Source organism: Schistocerca piceifrons, chromosome 4 (assembly GCF_021461385.2).
Source record: "Schistocerca piceifrons isolate TAMUIC-IGC-003096 chromosome 4, iqSchPice1.1, whole genome shotgun sequence".
In the NCBI taxonomy this organism is placed as follows: Eukaryota; Metazoa; Arthropoda; class Insecta; order Orthoptera; family Acrididae; genus Schistocerca; species Schistocerca piceifrons.
In genome coordinates, this window is record NC_060141.1 from 390912511 (window position 1) to 390938269 (window position 25759).

General features: G+C 39.1%; 1 protein-coding gene across 1 annotated transcript in view; it reads right to left on the reverse strand.

Annotated features, from left to right (window-relative positions):
* LOC124795279 (helicase SKI2W) overlaps positions 1 to 25759 on the reverse strand; it is a 150118-nt gene that overhangs the window by 25890 nt on the left and 98469 nt on the right. Inside the window, exons 14-17 of the mRNA XM_047259224.1 lie at positions 21633 to 21865; positions 12140 to 12347; positions 3742 to 3892; positions 3421 to 3605 (exon numbers count right to left, since the gene is read on the reverse strand). Coding sequence (XP_047115180.1) covers positions 3421 to 3605; positions 3742 to 3892; positions 12140 to 12347; positions 21633 to 21865 — 777 coding nt within the window. The remainder of the gene's footprint in view (positions 1 to 3420; positions 3606 to 3741; positions 3893 to 12139; positions 12348 to 21632; positions 21866 to 25759) is intronic.

Genomic DNA, 25759 nt, shown 5'->3' on the forward strand with positions numbered 1-25759 from the left:
GCCAGAAACTCTTTAGCAACCAAGTTGAGTCATATCCTGGGGAAGGAGAAAGTACAGAAGCTGCAGAATTACAGGAGATTAGTGATGTCAGTGTAGAAAAATACTAGCATCTATAAATGATGATATTTGTGAAGCTATAAGGGAGAGGCAGGAAAATGGTGACCAAAATGAGGGTCAGCTAACTAACTGTAGAAAAAGGGGGGGGGGGGGGAGAGAGAGAGAGAGAGAGAGAGAGAGAGAGAGAATGGAAAAATGCTGGTAAAATTTTTGGAGCTGTCATTAGTGGACAGATGATCCGAGGCATGTTCCCTTTTTGAAAGCAGTTGATTTATCCTCTACTGGCTTGCTAGGCCTATCGCAGCTTCACCAGAGCCCCGTTAGCCGTCATGTTTCAGGGTTCCCATAGGGCCTTCCCAGCTACCGTAGCGGTCCTGGGGCACACGAAGTCCCCGCTGTACATCGCCCCTATAGGCAGTCCCCTACTTTGTGCCGTTGCCCATCTCCCACGACTTGGACGAGGGGTTGGACTTATGGGAGACTTATGGACAGACGACAGACCCAGCCAGTGGCTGGAAACTGTCCAAGATGATGACGATGATGATGATGATGATGATGATGATGATGATTAGTGGACAGAATAATTAGTATGGGAGAGAAAGTGATGTGGGTAATTCTGCAAAAAAACTGTGTAATTTCTGGAAACAGGGAAGGTTTAGACAAAAGGGAGGTTGTGAATGATTTGATGGAGGAGGGTTCTGACACTAGCAATGAAAGGAAGTCCAGTAATTAGTCTGCAAGTGCGTGGCGAAGAAGTACAGTGTTTAGCAGATAGTGGCAGTGATTTTTGTACTGTGAGTAAAGTTGGTTGAATCATTGCCAAATAGAATTGAACTAGTAATCATGCCAGTAATGGGGATGCGATAATTGTAGCTACAGGAAAAGTTAAAAAACCTATTAAACACGAAGTTTTGTTGCCAGTAAAAATAAATGGTAAGCAAGTACTCCATAACTTCCTTGTAATCCCTGATCTATGTACAAAAATGCTAATTGGCATAGATTTCTTTAACCAGTACAAAGGGAGATTAAATTTTATTGAAAATGTAGTAATTTTTGAAATAAATGGGAAAGATGTGGTTGTACCATTTTTCAAAAAAATAATTTGGCCAAAGAAGAAGTAGCCAGTATACCAATTAGGTACTGTACAAGGGTGGGGGATGTAGAGGGCTACAATGAGTATGGGAATGTTTTTGTGTGTGTGTGGGGGGGGGGGGGGTGGAACCTGAGGAAATGAAGGTGGTACAAGAAAAAATAGTGAGACCTCAGAGAGCATTGCAACCTACGCAGTGCTTGGTGTTTGACGAACACCAGGCGCTCCAGTTATTGACAATGCTACTACTTCAGTTTCTTTTTGTATTGTCAATCTTCCTCTTCCATCATTCTCAACTATTCAGACTGCCAACTGATACTTGCAACTTATTGAGTACACTGTACAGTTGCTGTCCATGGTCAAATATGCTAGTGCAACCTGCACGCTTGGCTGGCATCTGCATTATGTTCAAGTACGCATTTCTTGCAGTGTTTCCATACTTTTGTCTGACCCCTATAATAAAACTGTGCAGTCTTACTAATTATGTTTTTACTAACTCTAGGTGAACTATTCACTCTACATCTGACTGTGACACATCGGATTAATCAGCACACAAGCATGTGATTAGATTTTAGTTAGTAATAAGAATATGGAAAATGAAATTTGTACTGATGCAAATTTTGAGCTTAAGTACTGGTAGTTACTGAAAGTCTGGCCAGAGCCTTGGACTGGGCATTCAGAATGAGACTATGGTGGATGCTGGATGTGCAATACTCTGTATGGACTATTAGTTACAACTTTCAGTTTCGATTTATAGTCTTTCATGTGTCTGCCCTTATCACTCATGAAATTTGTGGAGTTGAGTCATGATTAGACTGTTGTTTTATTTAGTGGCTTCTCAAACTTTGCCGATTATTTGAGTGAGACCGATGAGAACTTGTGACCGTTTCAATAGTGTATGTTGAATGAGGATTTTACTTTTTCATACGTTAGCCACAGAGGGGACTTGCATTTATTTGTGGCTTTTTTGGACAGTGATTACTCTGAGTAAGAGTATTTGGTATTTGTAGTGTTGTCTATATGAAATAGGGGTTCACAAGTTGGTCTATGGACCTTAACTTCTCTTCAGGACACTCTTTGTGCAGGAATTAGCAATCAGTAGTTGACTTTGCATCAGGTTAGTATCCATGATAGGCTCAGAGTTATGCAGCAGCCACTAGTTCATGTGATTTTTAGTCAAATATACTTTTAATTTCATCACAAACGGGTGCTTTTTGACTACAGTGATTTATAGTAACTTGCCCCCATCATTAACTTAGCAGTTAATTACTGCTTACTTGAAAGAAATTGGGTGCAGCTGTTTATTAACTGAACAGACAATGATGGATGGGAAATTCTCTAGGCAGTAGAGAGCCAAGGACATTAATTGTGTTTGTATTTTTAGTTCAAACGGCAATATGTAAGCCACAAATTGCAACATTGTCGCGTCGCAGTTTGGCTCTTGATTAATATTATTGTGTCATTAGTGAACATTAGATTTACTGAACAGCCACAGGAAGGCCATTTGTGTAAGCAAAGAATAGTTGTGGACCAATACTAAATCTTAAGGGACTCAATGTTTTATATTTGCCAAATCACAAAACAAACTTTATATTTCAGTACTTTTGAATTCAACTACCACAAAAAAGAAAACATTGGCATCAACAGTTTGAAAAAGGTCACTGAGTGTTTGGAGGATACATGAATAAATGGATACATTAGAGCTCTGAAGATATGGAAAAGGTATTTTCATAATATAATAAGGGCTGTGCAGCTGAGTAATATTGATAATGAAATTACTAACATGTTAGTGACTGGGACACGTTTCCCCGAGTCCATATCATGAAAGATTTACTTGTGGAAGTTGTCAGTCATGTGATCCAAGTCATGGAAGGCAACAGTGAATTTAAGCACAAAAATAATGTGTTAGTACATTCTGCAGAATGCATAAAAATTATTTGGGGTGAAAGGACAAAGACGAAATTATCAAGGTGTGAAACTTCTGCCTACACTGTTACTATATAAGTCAGCCTCCTTATGAAATACAAACCAGTGTTATTTATACAAAAATATGTCTATTCAAACAGAAAACCAAACAGCACATAGAACTTGATTATAATCAAATAAATTCCAGTAATATTCATTGCTGCTACCAGCGACTCGCAGGACAAATTAACACCAACAAATAACCCAGGAAACCTCACAACAATCACTTGAGTAGTTAGTAGATTTTAAGGTAACTGTCTATTTAAAAAGAATATATGTATACAAGGATTGGAGCATTCCATACATACCACTGCTAGGGCAACGGCAACTACTTCCTTCGGTTCAGTATCAGTCTTTCCTTCAAAGACCAGGCTAGACAGCACTGCTGCAATCTCTGCAGGTCGAAGGTTTGTTAGTATGTTACGTAACACTAACTCTGTGATCATCAGTTCATGATTGCGCATTTTGATAGCAACACGACCTTTCAATTCCACTGCAGGGAACAATACACAAACTATTAACAAATATATGAAGTTTTGGAACTACTAATAATAATCACACAACAAAACAACTTAACAATATTTTTCTAATATTTTACTGTTTCTTTAAGTAATAAATAGTATAATTACCACACTTGTTGGCATCTATATATTTTAATTTTTGCAGTAACTTCACTTTTTTCTCATATTCAGGAAATAAGGTCATGCTCCTATGTGACTGACTAAACTTCAAATGTTCACGTTTCCTTTCCAGTTCCTTTCTTGCAAATACATTTTCAAACTGTAATATAAAACAAAATACAGAAACTGAATTTTTCGTTTTTAAATTTGGTCATATTGACTGTTTACTTTACCATTAAAACTACACGATATGATTAATGTAAGCTGTGTGCAGTTAGCAACTTATAGCTACAAATTCAACTTTATGAAATTTGCTTTTAAATTAAGTTCAACATAAATATATATGGCTTGAGAGAAGTAAGCAGTTTTTAATACAGAGATAATATTTTATAGATATAGCTCTCTTGGCCACATTCAGCAGTTTTGTAGGAAGCCACAGCATCAAAGGTGCAAACAGGTGAGCTCATCAATATAAAAAGTTTCCAGGCATGTAGAAGGTGGAATCAGGATAACATTTACACCCCTACATTAAACAGGACAGGGAGCAGTGCGACCACTGCACAACCCTTCCAGAAACTATGACTGTGGGATACATCTTTGTGAAAGCAGCGGCAGACATTTGTCTAACTGGCTACGTAAGAGGGTCCATGGCTAACCAGAGTGTATTTGGTGTTATAAATTTGAACCCACCACACCATAAATTATGTGATATAGGTGGTAGTAGCTTTCCCTTCCTCAAATCAGCATTACTGGATTTCGATGTGAGAGGATATACTTCCATGTGCACGTGGAAGTTCTCCCTAGGGTGAACACCATGTACATCATTCCTGGGTTTGACTTTTTAGTAAATAATCATCCCAAAGTGGATCTACAACAGCACATATTGGAGGTGGATAGGACAGCATTCTGTCTCAGTTTTATTGCTGAAAGAACTGAACTGTCAAGAGGAACACCTGAGGCATCATTTAAGCTAGTTAAAGTGCATATTTGGTCTCTTAGGCTTGACTAATGGGACATAATACTGAAAGGTACAGGAAGGTTGCTTTGGATGAACTTATCCACCAGTTAATACTTTATATGTAGTGGAGGCCTAGCCAGAAAAAGAGGAACTGGGTCTGGCACAATGTTGCATATAATGTAGTTTATCTTTTGTGCAGGAAACTGATAGAAGCTGGGTAGTGCCCATCAGTGTAGACAATTTTGGTTTAGTAGAGGCATGTCCATCAAAATGTGCACTGATATCTAACTTAGAAATGTTAGAGGAAAATGAGCTGAATATTTGTTGTAGAATACACAAAGCCTGGAAAGTATGTCGATTTAACCGCACTAAGGGGAAATGTGTCGCATCTGAAAGGGTGCATGGGAGAACGCAGACTGCTGCTAAATCCCATGCACTTTGCTAATAGATTCAGTGTCCTATCTGATGCTGGGGGAAGGGGGGGGGGGCTGAGCCGGATCTGAATGCACCTTCTGCCAGGATAGTGGCCACTCCTTCAGCAAGGTCCGGACAGGCACGTGGGGGTAGGGGTTTGTTAGTTATTGGGAGCTCCAATGTTAGGTGGGTCACGGTGCCCCTCAGGAACATAGCGGCTAGGGTGGGGAAGAAGTCCAATGTTCACTCGATGTGCTTCCTGGGGGCCTTGTCTGGGATGTGGAAGAGGCTCTTCCGGCAGCTATCGAGTGTATGGGGTTCAGCTAGCTTGTTGCTTGATTGTTGCGCATGTCAGCACCAATAATGCCTGTCGTCGGGGTTCCGAGGAAATCATTGGGTCCTTTCGACGGCTGGCTAAATTGGTGAAGGCGGCCTCCATCTCTCGAGGAGTGGAAGCCAAGCTGACAATCTGCAGCATTGTACCCAGGGTGGACTGGGGTCCTCTGGTTTGGAGTCGAGTGGAGAATCTAAACCAGAGGCTACGTCGACTCTGTGACGAAAATGGTTGTAGATTCCTCGACCTATGCTATGGGGTGGAAGATTGTAGGACGCCACTCGATAGATCAGAGGTGCACTACACACAGGTAGCGGCTACATGGGTAGCACAGTACTTGTGGCATGCACATGGGGTTTTTTTAGATTAGGGTCCTCCCCATGGGCAACAAACCGCTGGCCTGAAAAATTACCAGTTCCTTACACTGATGTGTGTGTGCCAATTGCAAAAATTGTTAGTTCACCTAAACAGGTCATTCCAAAGGATTTAAATATGCTTAATCTCATGTTAGTAAATTGTCTAAGTGTCTGTAGCAAGATCCCCAAGTTACTCTCTGAAATAAACAGTAGCAATGCCAATATTGTATTAAGTTGAAACCAGACATAAAAAGCAGTGAAATTTTGAACTCTGATTAGACAATGTTTAGGAAGGATAGGACTGATGCTATGGGAGATGGTGTGTTCATTGCAGTTAAAAGTTGTTTAAACACAGTTGAGATCGATACTGGGTCGGACTGTGAAATAGTCTGGTTAAAGCTGTTAATCAGACAAGGATTGACCATTGTATTTTTTTATAGACCACCAGCATCCACAACAAATGCCATAGAACATTTCAGGTAAAGTCCTGAGTACAGAGGACGTAAATATCCAAATTATCCATTAGTTATAGGTGGAAACTTTAATCTAGCATCCACTGACTGGGAAAATTACACGTTTATCACAGGGGGCAGAAGCAAAGATACGTGTGAAGTTATTCTAGGAGCGCTCTCAATGTACAACCTTGAGCAGTTGGTTAGAAAACCAACTCAAGATGGGAACATGTTAGATATCATGGCGACAAACAGACCTGATTTTTTTGAGGAAGTTAATCTAGAAAAAGGTATTAGTGACCATAATGTCATTGTGGCTTCCATGTCAGTGGAGGTTACAAAAAAACCAAAGAAACAGCATAGAGTTTTCTTGTTTGGGAAAGCAAATAAAAGTGTCATTAATGAATATCTTCATAGTCAGCTCCAAGCATTCACCATGGGACACAAAATATTGAGCATCTTTGTGGGACACAAAATATTGAGCATCTTTGGTTGGAATTTAAAGATATTGTCCACGATGTGCTAGAGAAGTATGCACCTAGCAAAAGTATAGGGGAGAGAAAGGATCCACCTTGGTTCAACAAACATATTAGGAAGTTGCTCAGAAAGCAGAGAATTTTGCACAGTCATTTTAAACATAGTCACTGCTCTGCTGACAAACAGAAATTATGTGGAATGAAAGCAGCTGTCAGAAGAACGAATTTGAAAGCAATATTTTATCTGCAGATTCTAAAAATAACCCCAAAAAATTTTGGTCGTACGTAAAATCTATGAATGCTACAAATAATTCAATACCTTCGCTTGCTGACAGCATGGGTAATGTAACTGATGATGATAAACAGAAGGCCAAAATTCTAAACCTAGCTTTCAAAAACTCGTTTATGATAGAAGACTGCAGCACCATTCCCCCTTTCAATTATCGAATAAACGAAAGGATGGCTGACATAGTGTTTAGTGTATCTGGGAAGGTAAAACAGTTAAGATCCTTAGATGCCAGGAAGGCATCTGGCCCTGACGGTATCCCCGTAAGATTTTACGTTGACTATGCTACAAATATAGCACCATTCTTATCTGCCATCTATCAGAGATCAATGGAACAGCAGAAAGTTCCACGGGACTGGAAGAAGACCCAGGTCATAGCAATCTATAAAAAGGGTAGAAAATCGGACGCACATAATTACTGGCCAATTTCACTGACATCGATTTCTTGTAGAATCATGGAACATATTTTGTGTTCAGACATAATGACCTTTCTAGACTCTGAGAAGCTCATCTGCAGAAACCAGCACAGTTTTAGGAAACAGCGGTCATGCGAGACACAGCTGGCCCTCTTTGTGCATGATATACAACAGGCTCTAGATACCGGCTCCCAGGTTGATGCCATATTTCTCGACTTTCAAAAGGCGTTCAACTCAGTTCTGCACTGTCGCTTTGCTACAAAAAGTGCGCACTTACGGTCTACCCAATTACATATGCAGTTGAATAGAAAGTTTTCTAACAGACACGAAGCAGTATGTCGTCCTGAACGGGGCGACTTCAACAGAAACAAGCGTAACTTCAGGTGTGTCCCAGGGTAGCGTAATAGGTCATCTGCTTTTTACGATTTACATAACCGATCTGGTTGATGGTATTGACAGTGACCTTAGACTGTTTGCCAATGATGCTGTAGACTACAGGAAAATAGTATCACATGAAAGTTGTGAAAAAATCAATGAGGATTTGCAGAAAATAAATGCGTGGTGTAATGACTGACAGTTGTCTCTCAATATTAGATAGTGTAACTTACTGCATATAAAAAGGTGAAAATCCCCATTAATCTATGAGTACAAAATAAATGCCCAGTCTTTGGAAGCGGTAGCATCAGTCAAGTATCTGGGTGTTACTATTTGAAATGATCTCAAATGGAATGATCAAATTACACAAGTAACAGGTAAGGCAAACTCTAGATTGTGGTTTATTGGTAGAATCCTGAAGTGATGTAGTCCTTCAACAAAGGAAATAGCTTACAATATCTTAGTGCGTCCAGTCTTTGAGTATTGTTCATCTGTATGGGACCCTTACCAGTTGGGTCTGATTCAGAGATTGAGAAGGACCAAAGAAGAGTGGCAAGATTCATGACTGGTATATTTAGCCATCGCAAGAGCGTCACAAATCTCATGGAAAGTTTGAAGTGGGACACACTTGCAGATAGATGGCGCGCTAAACAGAAGGGGCTGCTCACTAAATTTCAAAATCCAATCTTCACCCAGGATGTAGAGCATATATTATTACCACCAACTTTCAAATCACGCAATGATCATGAATCAAAGGTAAGGGAGATAAGAGCTCATACTGAGGTGTTCAGACAGTCGTTTTTCCCTCGTGCAATCCGCGAGTGGAACAGAGGGGAGGAAATAATACTTTGACGCGAATTGTGCCCTCTGCCACACACCGCTGCTTGGTGGCTAGCGGAGTATGTATGTGGATGTAGATGTAGACATGACATGCGGATGCCCATTGGCATACCCTGGGGTATGGGCAATGGGCCACCTAGAGGAATCCTTCCTAACCAACCAGAATTCCAAACCCCTCACCTGGTTCAGATTCAGTAATGCCACCTTCATGATCTGGATTAAGAGTGATGACACTCTATCCACATTCTTCCAGAACCTCAACACCATCTTCCACATTCTTCCAGAACCTCAACACCATCTTCCCCATTCGCTTAACCTGGTCACCTCCACCCAACAAGCCACCTTCCTTTATGTTACCTCCATCTCAAAGATGGCTACATCAGTACCTATGTCCATATCAAACCTACCAACCACCAGCAACATCTCCATTTTGATAGCTACAACTCTTTCCATACCAAGGAGGCCACTTGTGGCCTTCTGGCCATCACATCTGTTGTGATGAGCAGTCCCTCCCGAATATAGCAAGGGTCTCACTGAGGCCTTCACAGACTGTAATTACCCTCCCAACCTTGCAAAGAAATAGACCTTCCATGCCTTATTTCTCCAGTCACCCACCACTTCCCAAAGTCCCACCATCTGGCTATACAGGAGCATTCCCCTCATGACTGAGTACCTCCCAGGACTGGAGCAACTGAATCACATTCTAAGCCAGGGTTTTGACTAACTTCATCATACTCTGAAATGAGGAATGTCTTACCCACTATCCTTCCCACCCCTCTCACAGAGCTATTCCGTCACCCACCAAACCTGCACAATATTCTTGTCCATCACTATTCAACCCTTGCTCCCAACCTCTTGCTTCATGGCACATATCCCTGTAATAGACCTAGATGCAAGGCCTGCCCTATACATCTTCCCTCCCACCACCACCACCACCACCACCACCACCACCACCACCACCACTTACTCCAGTCCAGTCACAAGCATCACCTATCCCATCAAAGACAAGGCTACCTGTGGAACTAGTCATTTGATCTAGAAGCTAAGCTGCAACCACTCTGCTGCAATCTATGTGGGCATGACAACCAACAAGCTGTCTGCCTAGATGACTGGCCACCAATGTACTGTAGCCAAGAAACAGCTGGACCACCCAGTTGCTGAGCATGCTGCCCAACACAGCATTCTTCATTTCAATGACTGCTTCAGAGCATGTGCCATCTGGATCCTTTCTACAAACACCAGATTTTCTTAATTCCACACACGGAAACTCTCCCTGCAATACATCCTACATTCTTGTAACCCTCCTGGCCTCAACCTTCATTAGTCACTACCCTTCACCCACCTACCCGCATCCCTGTTCCCACTCCAGGACCACACAGCCTCTATTCCACCAAAACACCCACAGTCTTAACACTTCTCTCATTTTCCACTCTCCCTGCAATCTGCTTAACCTCCCAACTGCACTTAGCCATCCTACCCTATCCCCACCTCGACTCTGTATGCTCCCACAAGCATTACTTTACTGTCCACCACACCTACCCTGCTATCCCTCCCCTTCCCTGCCCCAGCCTCCTCCTTACTCCTACCACCAAGATTGTTTCTCCCGTCATGTGCTGTTGCTCCCAGTCTGGCCTTGGCAGCCACAGACAGTGGTCATGTTTATGAGTCGGGTTTGAGTGAATGTGTGTGTGTGTGTGTGTGTGTGTGTGTGTGTGTGTGTGTGTGTGTGTGTGTGTGTGTGTGTGTGGTCTAATTCAGAAGAAAGCCCACTGCCTGAAAGCTTACTTCTTTAGAAGACTTTCTGTTGTGCTTGTCTGTGACTCAACGTATCCACTATATGGTGATTAGCAATCTATCCTTTTCTTAATACTGTCATTATTCTTCCTTGGATATTCCATCATTTAATTTCAAGAATGTTATTTGAAAAATATGTAAAAATCTGCCAACCAGTTGCATAGGTTTTCTATATACCTTGACCAGATTTCTTCACATCTAAGGGTGACTTCATCAGAAGGTAAGGTAATTACATGAAGAATATTATTAATTTCTGAAGCGTAAAAATGCTTTTCCATACACTTCTCACCTTAATGAACATCATGAGCAGTGGGATGTTTGAAAAGAGGTGTGACAGGACTATCTGTAATCTTTAATATTTTACTTTCAATGATGTTTTGTGAAAATTATTCATAAAAGTGATGATAGAAAGGAGAGTCCATTTTTTTATCAAATGTGTGCTCAATGTGGAACATGCACTTTAAAGTGACCATTACCAGTATAACCACAAAGAAATTTTACATCGCCATCTAATGCCTACCTTGTTAATGCACTTCAAATAGCTTGCGCTTGGTCTTTTTGAAAAGAATTTTGTGTTTTTTGAATGAAAAATGAGCTGCTCTTTTTCCCTGAATGAAACCACTATTGCCAGACTTTATTCATTTGATTTCCTAATACCCTAAGGCAGGCAGCAATTTGGCACCCTAAAGAGCAGGCAGAATTGTAGGAATATTATTATTAAATAGTTTCAGCATGGTTCTATCTCACCTCCATCAGTTTTAATGAATACCTAGATTTATTAATAGGAAGATGGTAAATATAGTGAGCAAGTACTTCTGCTGCAGGCAGAAAAATATCAACACTGTACTGACATCAGTCTAAAGAAGACACTAATTGTGCAGTCAAAAATCTTTATAATGTTGTTTTCAAGCACTCTGACCCGGAGTAGTAAATTAGGCCAGAAACATTCTCCTACCGCTTTACCAGAAATGAGAAGTATTTTGACTGAATCATCAAACAATGACTCAAGTGATGCAGTTGTGGGTGTGGATGCTTCAATTTTCTGTTTCTCATGTGTTTTCTGGTCTTCTATTTTCTTCTTCCTTGTTCTTTGTTCTGTGCTCTTTTTTGAGAGCCTTGTGTCTACAAGTTGAAGACAGACTATTCTTTCTGGCTCTCTTTATCATAGTAAGAACTTGCAGCACAAGGTCATAAAGCACTATATGATTAACTTGACATGCCCTTAACATTGCTTTGGGTCACTAAATAACAAGAATCTATCTGTTACAAAAACTTTATTGACATATTCTGGGCACAGCTCATCATAAACATATCAGAAACCAACTTGATACAAACTATAATGTCAAGTAGTAACTCTACTAACATTGGTGCTTAAGCACAATTATCATGTGACATGATACTTTATATCGAGTTTGTTTCTGATATTTGATGACGGCCCATGACCAAAACACACCAATTAAGTTTTTATAACAAGTGTACTGTTGTTATTTAATGATCGGTTACAGGTTCTATCATGTTTGATAGTTTGCAAAGCACTGCCATGTACAACAATAACACAGTTGCAATACTGCCATATTTTGTACAACAACTAGTTGATGAAGTGTGTGTAGCATGCACCAAAAGATTTTGAAGTTGTTGAATAAGGGACACTCAAATGTTTATTTAAATGGAACTCAAAGTAAAACTGATTAAAAGTGAAAACCCACCTGTTTTTCAAAATGTGGAACCCTTGAGAAATCAAAAGTTTTGATTTCTTCTTTTAACCTATGTAATCTCTGGAAGTCATCCATATTTGTTGCAGCGATTTCTCTGAATGTGTCAAAAAAGAACAAAGTTTTTTCTGCAATATGAGAGTGGGTTATTCTCAGAAGTTCTTGAAGAGCATAGTTGCATGATTCTCCAACAGGTGCATCCCTGGTAAAATAAAAATTACTTCAACAGTCATTGTGAAACAAAACTAAAATTGTAATAATGAAAGCGATATTGGCACTAGGCTTGTGAGGAAACTGCATTGCATATCTGCTGTTGTCCATGACACAAATTTGTAGACTTCAACAGTCATGTGAATCAATTACTGCACTTCAGAGGGAGATTAGATACTGCGAAGGTGAAAATAACATTTAAGATCTCTCACTACAGATATGTCAGCTATTCCATGAAATGGTTTTAGGTTTTCCTGAAATCAACCTCTATTAAAAACACAATTGTCATGGCACCGCATAATTCATAAAACATAATATTACATATTTTTGCAGTAAAAAATGAGAAGGTGACTCATGACACATTTTTGATTTGATTTGATTTTTTATTGGTCCAGTTTTATCATATAGCACAAATTGTAAAATTGATATTGGACAGGTCAAAGATAAGTTACAATAATACATAGTATTAGCAAAATAGTGGGCAAATTAAAATTAGGTACCTATTACAACTAATTTTGTTACTTATTCAGAAATTCTCTGACAGAATAGAAACAGCGCTTTATTAGAAATGCTTTTAGTTTAGCTTTAAACATTGGATGAGCAGTATTTTTTATTTCCTCTGGTACCTTATTGTGCAGTATTACACCAGTGTTAACTATGCTCCTCTGATAGGTGGTTGTTCTGTGATATTTTTGATGTATATTTGATTCACTTCTGGTACATTTTTGTTCTGTATCAGTTTGCCTGTTTTCAGGAGGTAGTCCCTAGTGAACAAGATAGTTTCATAAACGAATAAACTTGGAACATTTAGAACACCAAACTCAGTAAAATGGGATTTACAGGACTCTATCTTTTTAAGGCCACAAATTATTCTTAAAGCTCTTTTTTGCATTCTAAAAACTTTTACACTGTGAGTTGAGTATACCCAGAAAATGATCCCATGTCGGCTTAGTGGTTGGAACTGTGCATAGTATGCCTGCAGTACTGTTGTTTTGATTGTTGTAGCCTTTAAAATTCTTAGGCCATAGCAGACAGGTGATAGTTTTCTACACAAGTAATTTATATGTGTGTCCCACTTTCAGTCTTGCTGAACCCAAAGACCCAAGAATATTGTGACACTTACATTTTCTAGGGGATCATTTTTTAATTGGGCTTGAATAGACATTTGATTAGTTGGAGGAATTAAATGAAAATCGACACACACAGTTTTTTCAGTATTTATAAAGAGTATGTTTTTCGTGTACCATTCAGAAAGTCTTTTCATAGAACTTTCTGCTGTGGACCGCAAAGTTTCTGGACTGGATCCAGTGAGCAATATGCTGGTGTCATCGGCAAACAGGATAGTTTTTGTGGGACTCGTATATTCAACTAAGTCGTCCACATAAATCAAGAAGAGTAGTGGACCTAAGATCGAGCCCTGTGGTATGCTATATTTTATTGGTAATTCCCTAGAAAGAAAGGAGTTGTTTCTTGTTTTATTAATTTTGTTGAATTCATACTGAAGTGATACTTTCTGCCTACTGTTTTTTAGGTATGAACACAACCAGCTATGTGCTACACCTCTTACTCCTCGTATTTCTAATTTTTCGAGCCGAATGTTATAGTCCAGGACGTCGAAGGCTTTTGATAGATCTAGAAAAGTACCTGCAGCTAATTTATGTTGATCAAGGGATTTTAAAATGCAGCCTAAGAATTCGAAAATTGCTGTCTGTGTAGATTTAGACTTTCTAAAGCCATGTTGTTGCACTGTAAGAGGTGCATATTTATTTATGAAATTTAAAAGCCTGTCATAGAAGAGTTTTTCTAGAATTTTTGAGAAGGAACTTAACTGTGACACAGATCGGTAGTTAGATATTTTTTCAGAAAAACCTTTTTTTAGCAGTGGTGAAACTTTTGCTATTTTAAAAGTATCTGGAAATACACCAGTTTGTAAAGAGAGGTTGAAAATTTTTGCCAAGGGGTTTGCTATGCGGTGAGCACATGCTTTTAATATGAAATCAGGTACTTCATCAAGACCACTTGACATTTTATTGCTTAATGATTTAATTTTACTTATAATTTCATTGGGGTTTGTTGCATACACATACATAGAAGCAGTCGAGACCACTGACTTTCTGGAGAAACTTGGGACTGGTACTTGACAGTGTACTTGAATGAGGTCTTCAGCTAGTGAGGTGAAGTATTCATTGAATTTTTCCACAACTGAATTTGGGTCTGTGACTTTTGAGCCTTCTAGTGTTAATGATACATTCTTTTTCTTTGGCACTGAACTACACTGCAGAAATCTGTTTCTCTCACTGGAAATTTTTATGCTTTTAGTTACCCATTGCTTATTATTGTTAGGTTTTACTGTTTTTACTACTTTTGGAATGCTACATTAAAATAGTGAAGAAAGATGCTCTGAAAACTCATGTACATCCTATCACATTGTTCTGAGTGGCAATGCTTTCCCAGTTTTCCTTTGCCAGTAAGAGATTAAAAATTATAATGTTATCTTCAGAAAAGGTTCTTTTTTCAACTTCTTTTCTGGAACTTCCACTACTTGTTGGAATTTCTATACACAGCAACTGTGCCTCATGATCACTATAACCCATGCTCAGTACTCTGCTGAGAATCTAAATTTTAGATTAAGAAGTAAGAAACTTAAATCATGCTTGCAAAGTTCAAACTCCAATTTAGGTTTACTGAGGTTTTCTTGAATCACTTCTGGTAAATGATGAGACAGTTATTTTAACGGGGCTATTGCTGGTTTGATATGGAGTCCTTGCATGGCTAGAATACTGTTCTTTCTCTAGCAATCTCAAGGCCTACCAGATGTTAAACTCTAACCTTTGCAACATATCTTCTTAGTTGTAAGCAAATGTTATGGCTGTTAACCTCAGCCTGTTAGCCAGACATTTGAAGAAAATAATAAATTTAACAACGACATGCAAGAAAAACCAAACTGAGGTGCCTAGAGTCAAAGGGAAGTAAGTGCAATTTGCACTAGATTTTCTCAAAATGAGGTAAAAACAAGTGAGTGATACACTCTTCGGCTGCATGGTTGACACCATTTCACAGGAACCATGATGTCAGTTATATTAATAAATGAAAAAAATACCATCACAATCACAGTGTCATTTATTGGCAACTACCTGTTTTGATGCGCCCTGCAGATCATTTTCATGCCCGATTCTGCAAGGTGCGGTTTGTCAAGAGTGGTGCAATTGATACAAAAACTAGTTGTATATCATTTGGACCATTACTGCTTAACCACAAATTATGGCAACAGACCTGAAGGTGATCTGCAGTGCAGATCAATGCTGGTAGTAACCAATAAAAGAACTGTGATCCAAACCGTGTTATATAATTTATTAATACTCTTTGGCTGCATTCATCTGATACATAATTTGGTTTCCATTTTACCTATACACTGATTATTTGTACCAAAGACTTAAATCTACTAAATATATTATACTACCTGGTCAATGAATAGTGACTAAGTAATAGTCTTTTGCACTTATCTTATTTGGCTTCAGTATTTTAAATCTTCATGTTGTTGTTGGTGTTGTTGTAGTAGTTGTTGTGGTCTTCAGTCTTGATACTGGTTTGATGCAGCTCTCCATGCTACTCTATCCTGTGCAAGCATCTTCATCTCCCAGTACTTACTGCAACCTACATCCTTCTGAATCTGCTTAGTGTATTCATCTCTTGGTCTCCCTCTACGATTTTTACCCTCCACACTGCCCTCCAATGCTAAATTTCTGATCCCCTGATGCCTCAGAACATGTCCTACCACCGGTCCCTTCTTCTTGTCAAGTTGTGCCACAAACTCCTCTTCTCCCCAATTATATTCAATACCTCCTCATTAGTTATGTGATCTACCCATCTAATCTTCAGCATTCTTCTGTAGCACCACATTTGGAAAGCTTCTTCCTCTTCTTGTCCAAACTATTTATCGTCCATCTTTCACCTCCATACATGGCTACGCTCCATACAAATACTTTCAGAAACGACTTCCTGACACTTAAATCTATACTCGATGTTAACAAGTTTCTCTTCTTCAGAAACGCTTTCCTTGCCATTGCCAGTCTACATTTTATATCCTCTCTACTTCGACCATCCTCAGTTATTTTGCTCCCCAAATAGCAAAAGTCCTTTACTACTTTAAGTATCTCATTTCCTAATCTAATTCCCTCAGCATCACCCGAATTAATTCGACTACATTACATTATCTTCGTTTTGCTTTTGTTGATGTTCATCTTATATCCTCCTTTCAAGACACTGTCCATTCCATTCAACTGCTCTTCCAAGACCTTTGCTGTCTCTGACAGAATTACAATGTCATCGGCAAACCTCAAAGTTTTTATTTCTTCTCCATGGATTTTAATACCTACTCCGAACTTTTCTTTTGTTTCCTTTACTGCTTGCTCAATATACAGATTGAATAACATTGGGGAGAGGCTACAACCCTGCCTCACTCCCTTCCCAACCGCTGCTTCCCCTTCATGCCCCTCGCCTCTTATAACTGCCATCTGGTTTCTGTACAAATTGTAAATAGCCTTTCGCTCCCTGTATTTTACCCCTGCCACCTTTAGAATTTGAAAGAGAATATTCCAGTCAACATTGTCAAAAGCTTTCTCTAAGTCTACAAATGCTAGAAATGTAGGTTTGCCTTTCCTTAACCTTTCTTCTAAGATAAGTCGTAAGGTCAGTATTGCCTCATGTGTTCCAGTATTTCTGCGGAATCCAAACTGATCTTCCCTGAGGTCGGCTTCTACCACTTTTTCCATTAGTCTGTAAAGAATTTGTGTTAGTATTTTGCAGCTGTGGCTTATTAAACTGATTGTTCGGTAATTTTCACATCTGTCAACACCTGCTTTCTTTGGGATTGCAATTATTATATTCTTCTTCAAGACTGAGGGTATTTCGCCTGTCTCATAAATCTTGCGCACCAGATGTTAGAGTTTTGTCAGGACTGGATCTCCCAAGGCCGACAGTAGTTCTAATGGAATGTTGTCTACTCCCGGGGCATTGTTTCGACTCAGGTGTTTTAGTGCTCTGTCAAACTCTTCACGCAGTATCGTATCTCCCATTTCATCTTCATCTACATCCTCTTCCATTTCTATAATATTGTCCTCAAGTACATCACCCTTGTATAGACCCTCTATATACTCCTTCCGCCTTTCTGCTTTCCCTTCTTTGCTTAGAACTGGGTTTCCATCAAAGCTCTTGATATTCATACAAGTGGCTCTCTTTTCTCCAAAGGTCTCTTTAATTTTCCTGTAGGCAGTATCTATCTTGCCCCTAGGGAGATAAGCCTCTACATTCTTACATTTGTCCTCTAGCCATCCCTGCTTAGTCATTTTGCACTTCCTGTCGATCTCATTTTTGAGACGTTTGTATTCCTTTTTGCCTTCTTCATTTACTGCATTTTTATATTTTCTCCTTTCATCAATTAAATTCAATATTTCTTCTGTTACCCCAGGATTTCTACTAGCCCTCATCTTTTTACCTACTTGATCCTCTGCTGCCTTCACTACTTCATCCCTCAGAGCTACCCATTCTTCTTCTACTGTATTTCTTTCCCCCATTCCTGTCAATTGTTCCCTTATGCTCTCCCTGAAACTCTGTACAACCTCTGGTTTAGTCAGTTTACCCAGGTCCCATCTCCTTAAATTCCCACCTTTTTGCAGTTTCTTCAAAGGACAATAAAAAGTATTCTAATAAAATTTACTGTAAAAGTCCACAACTTTATATATGTTCAGCACCTATCCTTCTGATTTGCAGAGGCTTGTCTTGTGTACATTGTTCTCCACCATAGTCTGCTTGCTGGGTCTGTTAATGACATGGGTGACCATTTTGGTTCTTTTTGTGTGGATGACTTCTGTGGAAAGGATGAAAAATCAGTAGTATGAAGGACAGTAAATCAATAATGTTCTTTTATTTCAAGTGCTTTATCTTCAACTTAAGGTGTCTTCAAGGCCATTCCACAGGAAGTACAACTAGTCTATGCTTCTTCAATGAATGTGCACTTACAACTTGTTCTCAAACATCCAGGATTGTGTTCACTTGTTAGTTACAAAACAGTCTTATTGGTCATTCTTTCTTAAAAAGATGCTGTGTATGCCTTTCTCTGTTACATTAATGCAATGTTTCAGGGACTGTTTTGAATCTGTCTGTTCCCTTCTTGTGGCAGTAAACCAATTGGAAGCTTTTGCAACTATCTGCTGATTGTGTTCTGCTACACATTTACCACTAACAATGATGTGTGTTCTCAATGATCCAGAAACCCTGATCTCACTCATAAAAAGGATGTCCCACTCAGCAAGTTCTTATGGTTAACTGTTTCAGTCACTGTACTGTTCACAAGCATAGCCAGCTTTACAGCAAGGTGGGTTTTGTTTTGCCTCCCACAATTATAACTGTCTTCAGACCTGGAAGTAATGTTTGCAGGAAATTCTGTAACCCTAAAATTATATCATGTTATTTTCAAAAACTTGTGCTTGAAAAATGTACATCTTAATATGTTTTTAAGTTCAGAATCCATCTCAACATCCATATTAACCACTTTCAAATTTCAGCACACTTTCTGAGAGTAGCAATGTAGGGGACAATTGGGTTATGCATTTATCTCCTTTGGTGAACAAGTAGTACAAGTAATTAGACTTTGTACTTTTTTCTGCCATTGGATCTCAGCACTTGCTGGATTCTCAACACATTTCCTCATTCTCTCAACAGATTGGAATTGAAAATTGTAATCCATTCAATGCTGTACTAACTTCATAAATCTGGAAAACTGCACTTACTTCCATTGGCTTCTATGCACCTCAGTGCAATAAATGGTGTAAGTCATTGAAATGATTAGAAAAAGGCATTTTTTCAAATTATGGGCACAGGCAAAGTAATGTCAGTGAAGAACCTAAGACAATCCAAACTAACCAAGAAGAGGAATTTTCTTCCTGGGTATAATTATTTGAACAGACTTAAGTACAGATCAGTTTATCAGTTTTTTGTTACCACTGTTTTACCGTGGCGTAACAATTACGTATTGCATATCCTTTATTAGACCACATTTTCAGTACTATCACACTTCCTCCAAAAAATAAAGATGAAACCCTTATTATTGTTGTCTTATTCAAAATTTTATTGCTTGAAAATTGTAATCTACAAGTGTTCATGGTACTTGGTCTTGTGAAAAGAATTGAGATACAACTTTTTTTCATTTATAGTACATTATAGCATAACACTCTGAAGCAGAAACAAAAGTCAGGTGATTGATAGCAAATAATTTTAACTCCTATTTCTCTGAGGCAGCTGAGATTCTGGTGAAGCAAAACTTTCAACATGCTGTCACTGCAAATCAGATTAAAACTATCCCTAGTAACAAGTCTCTCTTCCTATACCCAACAGATGAACAGGAAATGCTAAAAACAATAGGGGAGCTAAAATCAAAATTTTCCTCTGGTACTGACAACATACCAGGCCATACCATTAAAAAATGTGCACCCTTAGTAGTTAGGCCCATGGCAGACATATGCAATAGTTCACTTTCTCAAGGAATCTTCCCAGAAAGGTTAAAAACGGCTAAAGTGAAGCCATTGTACAAAAAGGGTGAAAGAAACAGATATAACAAATTATAGGCCAGTCTCTCTACTATCTGTTTTTTCTAAAATAATTGAAAAAATCTTTTATAAAAGACTCTTAGATTTCATTGAAAAAAAATAAACTTTTCTCAGCTACACAGCAGGGTTTCCGAAAATGTAAATCCACTGAGACAGCTATTATCGATTTCTTAAATGAAGCTTTAAATGCACTATATAAAAATGAACACATAGCAGCAATATCCCTAGATCTTTCAAAAGCATTTGACATCATTAACCATGGTCTATTGCTTAGAAAATGTTGGTGTCAGAGGCCCAGCCTATGAGTGGGTAAAGTCATATCTACAAAACAGACACTAAATAGTTGAAGTCTTGTACAAAAAAGGAAAAAATTTAACTTCCTATCAATCAGAAAAACAGTGTGTTAAATACGGTGTGCTGCAGGGTTCCATACTGGGACCAATCTTGTTCTTGTTGTTTGTAAATGACTTGGAACCATCCAGCCCTAACTATAAGTACATTAAATATGGCGATGATACAAATATACTTATCAAAGGAAAGACCCCAGAAGAGCTCCAAAATGAAATAAAAAAAGAGCACTTCACATGTATCAGAATGGTTCGCAATGAACAAGTTAATAATAAACACACACAAAACAAACACTATGCATCCACACACGTGCAGAATAAACAGCCTTTAACTGCAACCATAGAACTGTTAGGCGAAAGACTTGAAATTGTAAACAGCGCCAAATTTTTGGGAGTTTGGATCCAAGATGACCTAAGATGGCACAAACACACACAACACTTATGTAGTAAATTAAATACCATTTGTTATAGTATAAAAATTCTTGCTGGATGCACATCAATGCAAGCCACAAAAATGTGTACTATGCCCAAGCAGAATCACTACTAAGATATGGTTTAATTTGCTGGGGAAATTCACCACCCAGCAAAAGCTGTTTTATTGTACAAAAAAGAATTATAAGAGCCATGGAAGGCTCAGAACCTCTATCTTCATGCAAACCCTCATTTAAAAAGCTTCATATTCTTCCATTACCATGTCTACATATCCTAGAAACAATAATGTTTATAAGGAAAATCGTAGATGAAAATAGCAAGATTGCTCCCAAAAACCAAAATATCCATTCATACAACACAAGGAATAATCAGTTTACATATGCAGTTTTCACATACAACACTACAACAAAAAGGACCCTTGCAAGCAGGAAGAAAACTGTATAACAAACTACCTAAAAAAATTAAGGCAATAACTGGCATGCATAAATTCAAAACTGCAGTGAGTGACTACTTGCTACAGAATTGCTACTATGGTGTTGATGAATTTTTATCTACAATATAAATATGTGAAAAATTTAAATAGCTTATACAATTAAGGCCAAAATAAGAAAGGTGTACATGTAGATTTATCTGTATTATATGTGGTCTATTACATATATGTGTGTGTGTGTATAATCAAGGCTGAAAGTATGAAATGTGTGCGTGTAAAATTTGTGTATTTGTGAAATGTTATTCCTATATGTTAGAGTTATATTGCTGTATACTGAAAAACATACAACAGTTTTTCTATTAAACTTTATTGCAAAATTATTTGACTTGTCCTATATCATTATGTACCCCTGTAAGGTGTATGATTCACAGGACCAATAAATATACAATACAATACTCACACACCTAAATCTTGGTAGTTGCCGTTTATCCCAATCCTGAATTACACGTTCAACATTAATCCTGACAGTTTTATCAGAAATTTCGAGAATGTCAGCTGGTCCAATTGCAAGTACTGCATGACCACCAACTCCATCAGGTACAAAAACACTTGTACCCCCTCCAATCAAGCCCATCATACGATACCAAATTTCAGGTTTTTCTGGAGGTTCCTTCCGACTTTTATCTTCATTCCTCACCTTAAAAAAGGAGAGAACACATCAGTTAATTTAAAAGTAATGATATGATATCTCTGGTGCAAATACTTAGTTTATTGTGTTTTACAAGCCACAACAAACACAGATAAGGTAATGTGAACAAAATGGTATATGAATCAGTACTTTTAGCATATAATTTGGAGGAACAGGGAAAAGACAGTGAAATAATGTTGGATATGGAGAATTCTTGGGAACAGGACTGCCATTAACCAAATGAAAGTCACACTAAAGTGTGATAGTTGAAGCTTTCAGAGCATAGATTCAAGATGAGGCTGACATCACAAGGGTACTACATTGGGATTGGAACAATGGCATATGCCCAGTACAGACAATAAAACAGATACTTTGCATTTGCAAGGAAGTATGAGTTCCACACTAGTCTTGGTGAGTTTCTCTGGTACATGTCACAAAGGTAATGGAATATACACACCAAAGAGGTGAGAAACATTATAGCTCAGAGATGAATAGAGAGACTGAGAAGTGCTTAGAAGAGGAAGGAAAGTTTGTGTAGCTTTCTCTCAATGCAGAGAACAGTGCCTCAGTCTGATTGGTTGCCCATTACTTACCTTCAGGAGATACAACTACCAATACAGTCAACAGAAAGAATAGCATGCGGTCACTGTACTTACAAAAGCCATTATTTTTTACTGTCATTATTTTAAGGTTTACAGCCCATACTGTTGTTTTTCTTGAAAGCTACCAATTGTGATCCCACCTTTGGTGAACTTGAGAATTTCTAACAAGAGATGCTGATGATGTTAAAGAGCACACATCTACAGAGCAAGCAGTTGCTGTCACAAGCAGCCAACTTCCTCCACACAATAAGTTCAGACAACAATAACCTCAGTGTGTACACTATTTCCTATGGTCCTAAGGGAATGCAGGCTTTCTCAATGAACTTCACTGATAAAATCTTGGGTTATCAATCATGTGGCATTACCATCTTGAAGCAACATCTCAATGATTCAGCTGCTTATCACCTTGAGGTGAACTGACATTTCAATAAGTTTCTTACTCTTCATCTTCAGCAAAGTGACTCTGCCAGAAGATGATGAGCAGGAAATCCACTGAAAAGCTGGTTCAAAACAACGTTGCCACTCAGTTGACAAACTAAGAAGATTTCATCCATTGCTTGACAATGTAAATAGGTGTGTGCCACTACTATGTCCATATGTATCACATAACAATTTACCTGTTACCAGTTAGTTAAATTTTGAGCGACGTTAATGATTACTCAATGAAGTAGCTTCTGTGGTATTTCAGATATGTATTTAAATTTGTTTTTCTAGATAGATGATGCTCATCAGAATGCACATCTTCAGTTATGGTACTGGAACTGAGCTTTCTTTGCTCATTTCCCCATTGTGACAGGTTTGAAATGATTTACATTTGTGGAACTATTACTCTGCATAATACAGATGTCATCTGACACTATGAGGACAGATATCAAATGTGATGTCACAGCCACTATACCAATACTATATTAGTGCCAAAGTAGTTACATATCATACCTGGGGTGCTGTCCCCAACTGTTGATGCAATACATAACACAAAAGCTAAGTCTCAGCATAAAATTTGAGAAACACTTTAATAATATGAATCAATACGTGAAAAAAAATTGTTGCAGACAGTATATCATGACACTGTTTTATGTTCAGCTATCTCTTTAAAAAAATCTATTCATAAGTAGTAACTGTGCAATTTTTTCTCACATGAAACAACAGATTTCAGTTGTTATATGCGGAATTTACTCATATGAACATTTTTTCACTGTTATGATTTTGATGGTATGTTTTATCTTTTCCCCTTTATTGTGAAATCATTTGTGCAGGTAGATTTTAAAACTACCTAACTGATCAATTCATCACTCACTTATGCATCCATCAATCCACCCATCCATTATATTCCATAGATTCCACCAAGATCGAGAACCTCCAGGAATGTGGTGCAAATCAAGGTATACTTTAACAACAGATAAATAGTTTGTACAAAATAATCTATACATTATATCTAAAAACAAAGATGACGTGACTAACCAAACGAAAGTGCTGGCAGGTTGATAGACACACAAACAAACAAACACAAACACACACACAAAATTCAAGCTTTCGCAACCAACGGTTGCTTCATCAGGAAGGAAGGAAGGAGAGGGAAAGACGAAAGGATGTGGGTTTTAAGGGAGAGGGTAAGGGTCATTCCAATCCCGGGAGCGGAAAGACTTACCTTAGGGGGGAAAAAGGACAGGTACACACACACACACACACACACACACACACACACACACACACATATATATCCATACGCACATACACAGACACAAGCAGACATTTGTAAAGGCAAAGAGTTTGGGCAGAGATGTCAGTCAAGGCGGAAGTACAGAGGCAAAGATGTTGTTGAAAGACAGGTGAGGTATGAGCGGCGGCAACTTGAAATTAGCGGAAGTTGAGGCCTGGCGTATAACAAGAAGAGAGGATATACTGAAGGGCAAGTTCCCATCTCCAGAGTTCTGACAGGTTGGTGTTAGAGGGAAGAATCCAAATAACCCGGACGGTGTAACACTGTGCCAAGATGTGCTGGCGGTGCATCAAGGCATGTTTAGCAACAGGCTGATCCTCATTACCAACAAACACTGTCTGCCTGTGTCCATTCATGCGAACGGACAGTTTGTTGCTGGTCATTCCCACATAGAAAGCTTCACAGTGTAGGCAGGTCAGTTGGTAAATTACGTGGGTGCTTTCACGCGTGGCTCTGCCTTTGATCGTGTACACCTTCCGGGTTACAGGACTGGAGTAGGTGGTGGTGGGTGGGTGCATGGGACAGGTTTTACACCGGGGGCGGTTACAAGGGTAGGAGCCAGAGGGTAGGGAAGGTGGTTTGGGGATTTCACAGGGATGAACTAAGAGGTTACGAAGGTTAGGTGGACGGCGGAAAGACACTCTTGGTGGAGTGGGGAGGATTTCATGAAGGATGGATCTCATTTCAGGGCAGGATTTGAGGAAGTCGTATCCCTGCTGGAGAGCCACATTCAGAGCCTGATCCAGTCCTGGGAAGTACCCTGTCACAAGTGGGGCACTTTTGGGGTTCTTCTGTGGGAGGTTCTGGGTTTGAAGGGATGAGGAAGTGGCTCTGGTTATTTGCTTCTGTACCAGGTCGGGAGGGTAGTTGCGGGATGCGAAAGCTGTTTTCAGGTTGTTGGTGTAATGGTTCAGGGATTCCAGACTGGAGCAGATTCGTTTGCCACGAAGACCTAGGCTGTAGGGAAGGGAGCGTTTGATGTGGAATGGGTGGCAGCTGTCATAATGGAGGTACTGTTGCTTGTTGGTGGGTTTGATGTGGATGGACGTGTGAAGCTGGCCATTGGACAGATGGAGGTCAACGTCAAGGAAAGTGGCATGGGATTTGGAGTAGGACCAGGTGAATCTGATGGAACCAAAGGAGTTGAGGTTGGAGAGGAAATTCTGGAGTTCTTCTTCACTGTAAGTCCAGATCATGAAGATGTCATCAATAAATCTGTACCAAACTTTGGGTTGGCAGGCCTGGGTAACCAAAAAGCTTCCTCTAAGCGACCCATGAATAGGTTGGCATACAAGGGAGCCATCCTGGTACCCATGGCTGTTCCCTTTAATTGTTGGTATGTCTGGCCTTCAAAAGTGAAGAAGTTGTGGGTCAGGATGAAGCTGGCTAAGGTAATGAGGAAAGAGGTTTTAGGTAGGGTGGCAGGTGATCGGCGTGAAACGAAGTGCTCCATCGCAGTGAGGCGCTGGACGTGCGGAATATTTGTGTATGAGGAAATGGCATCAACGGTTACAAGGATGGTTTCCGGGGGTAACAGATTGGGTAAGGATTCCAGACGTTCAAGAAAGTGGTTGGTGTCTT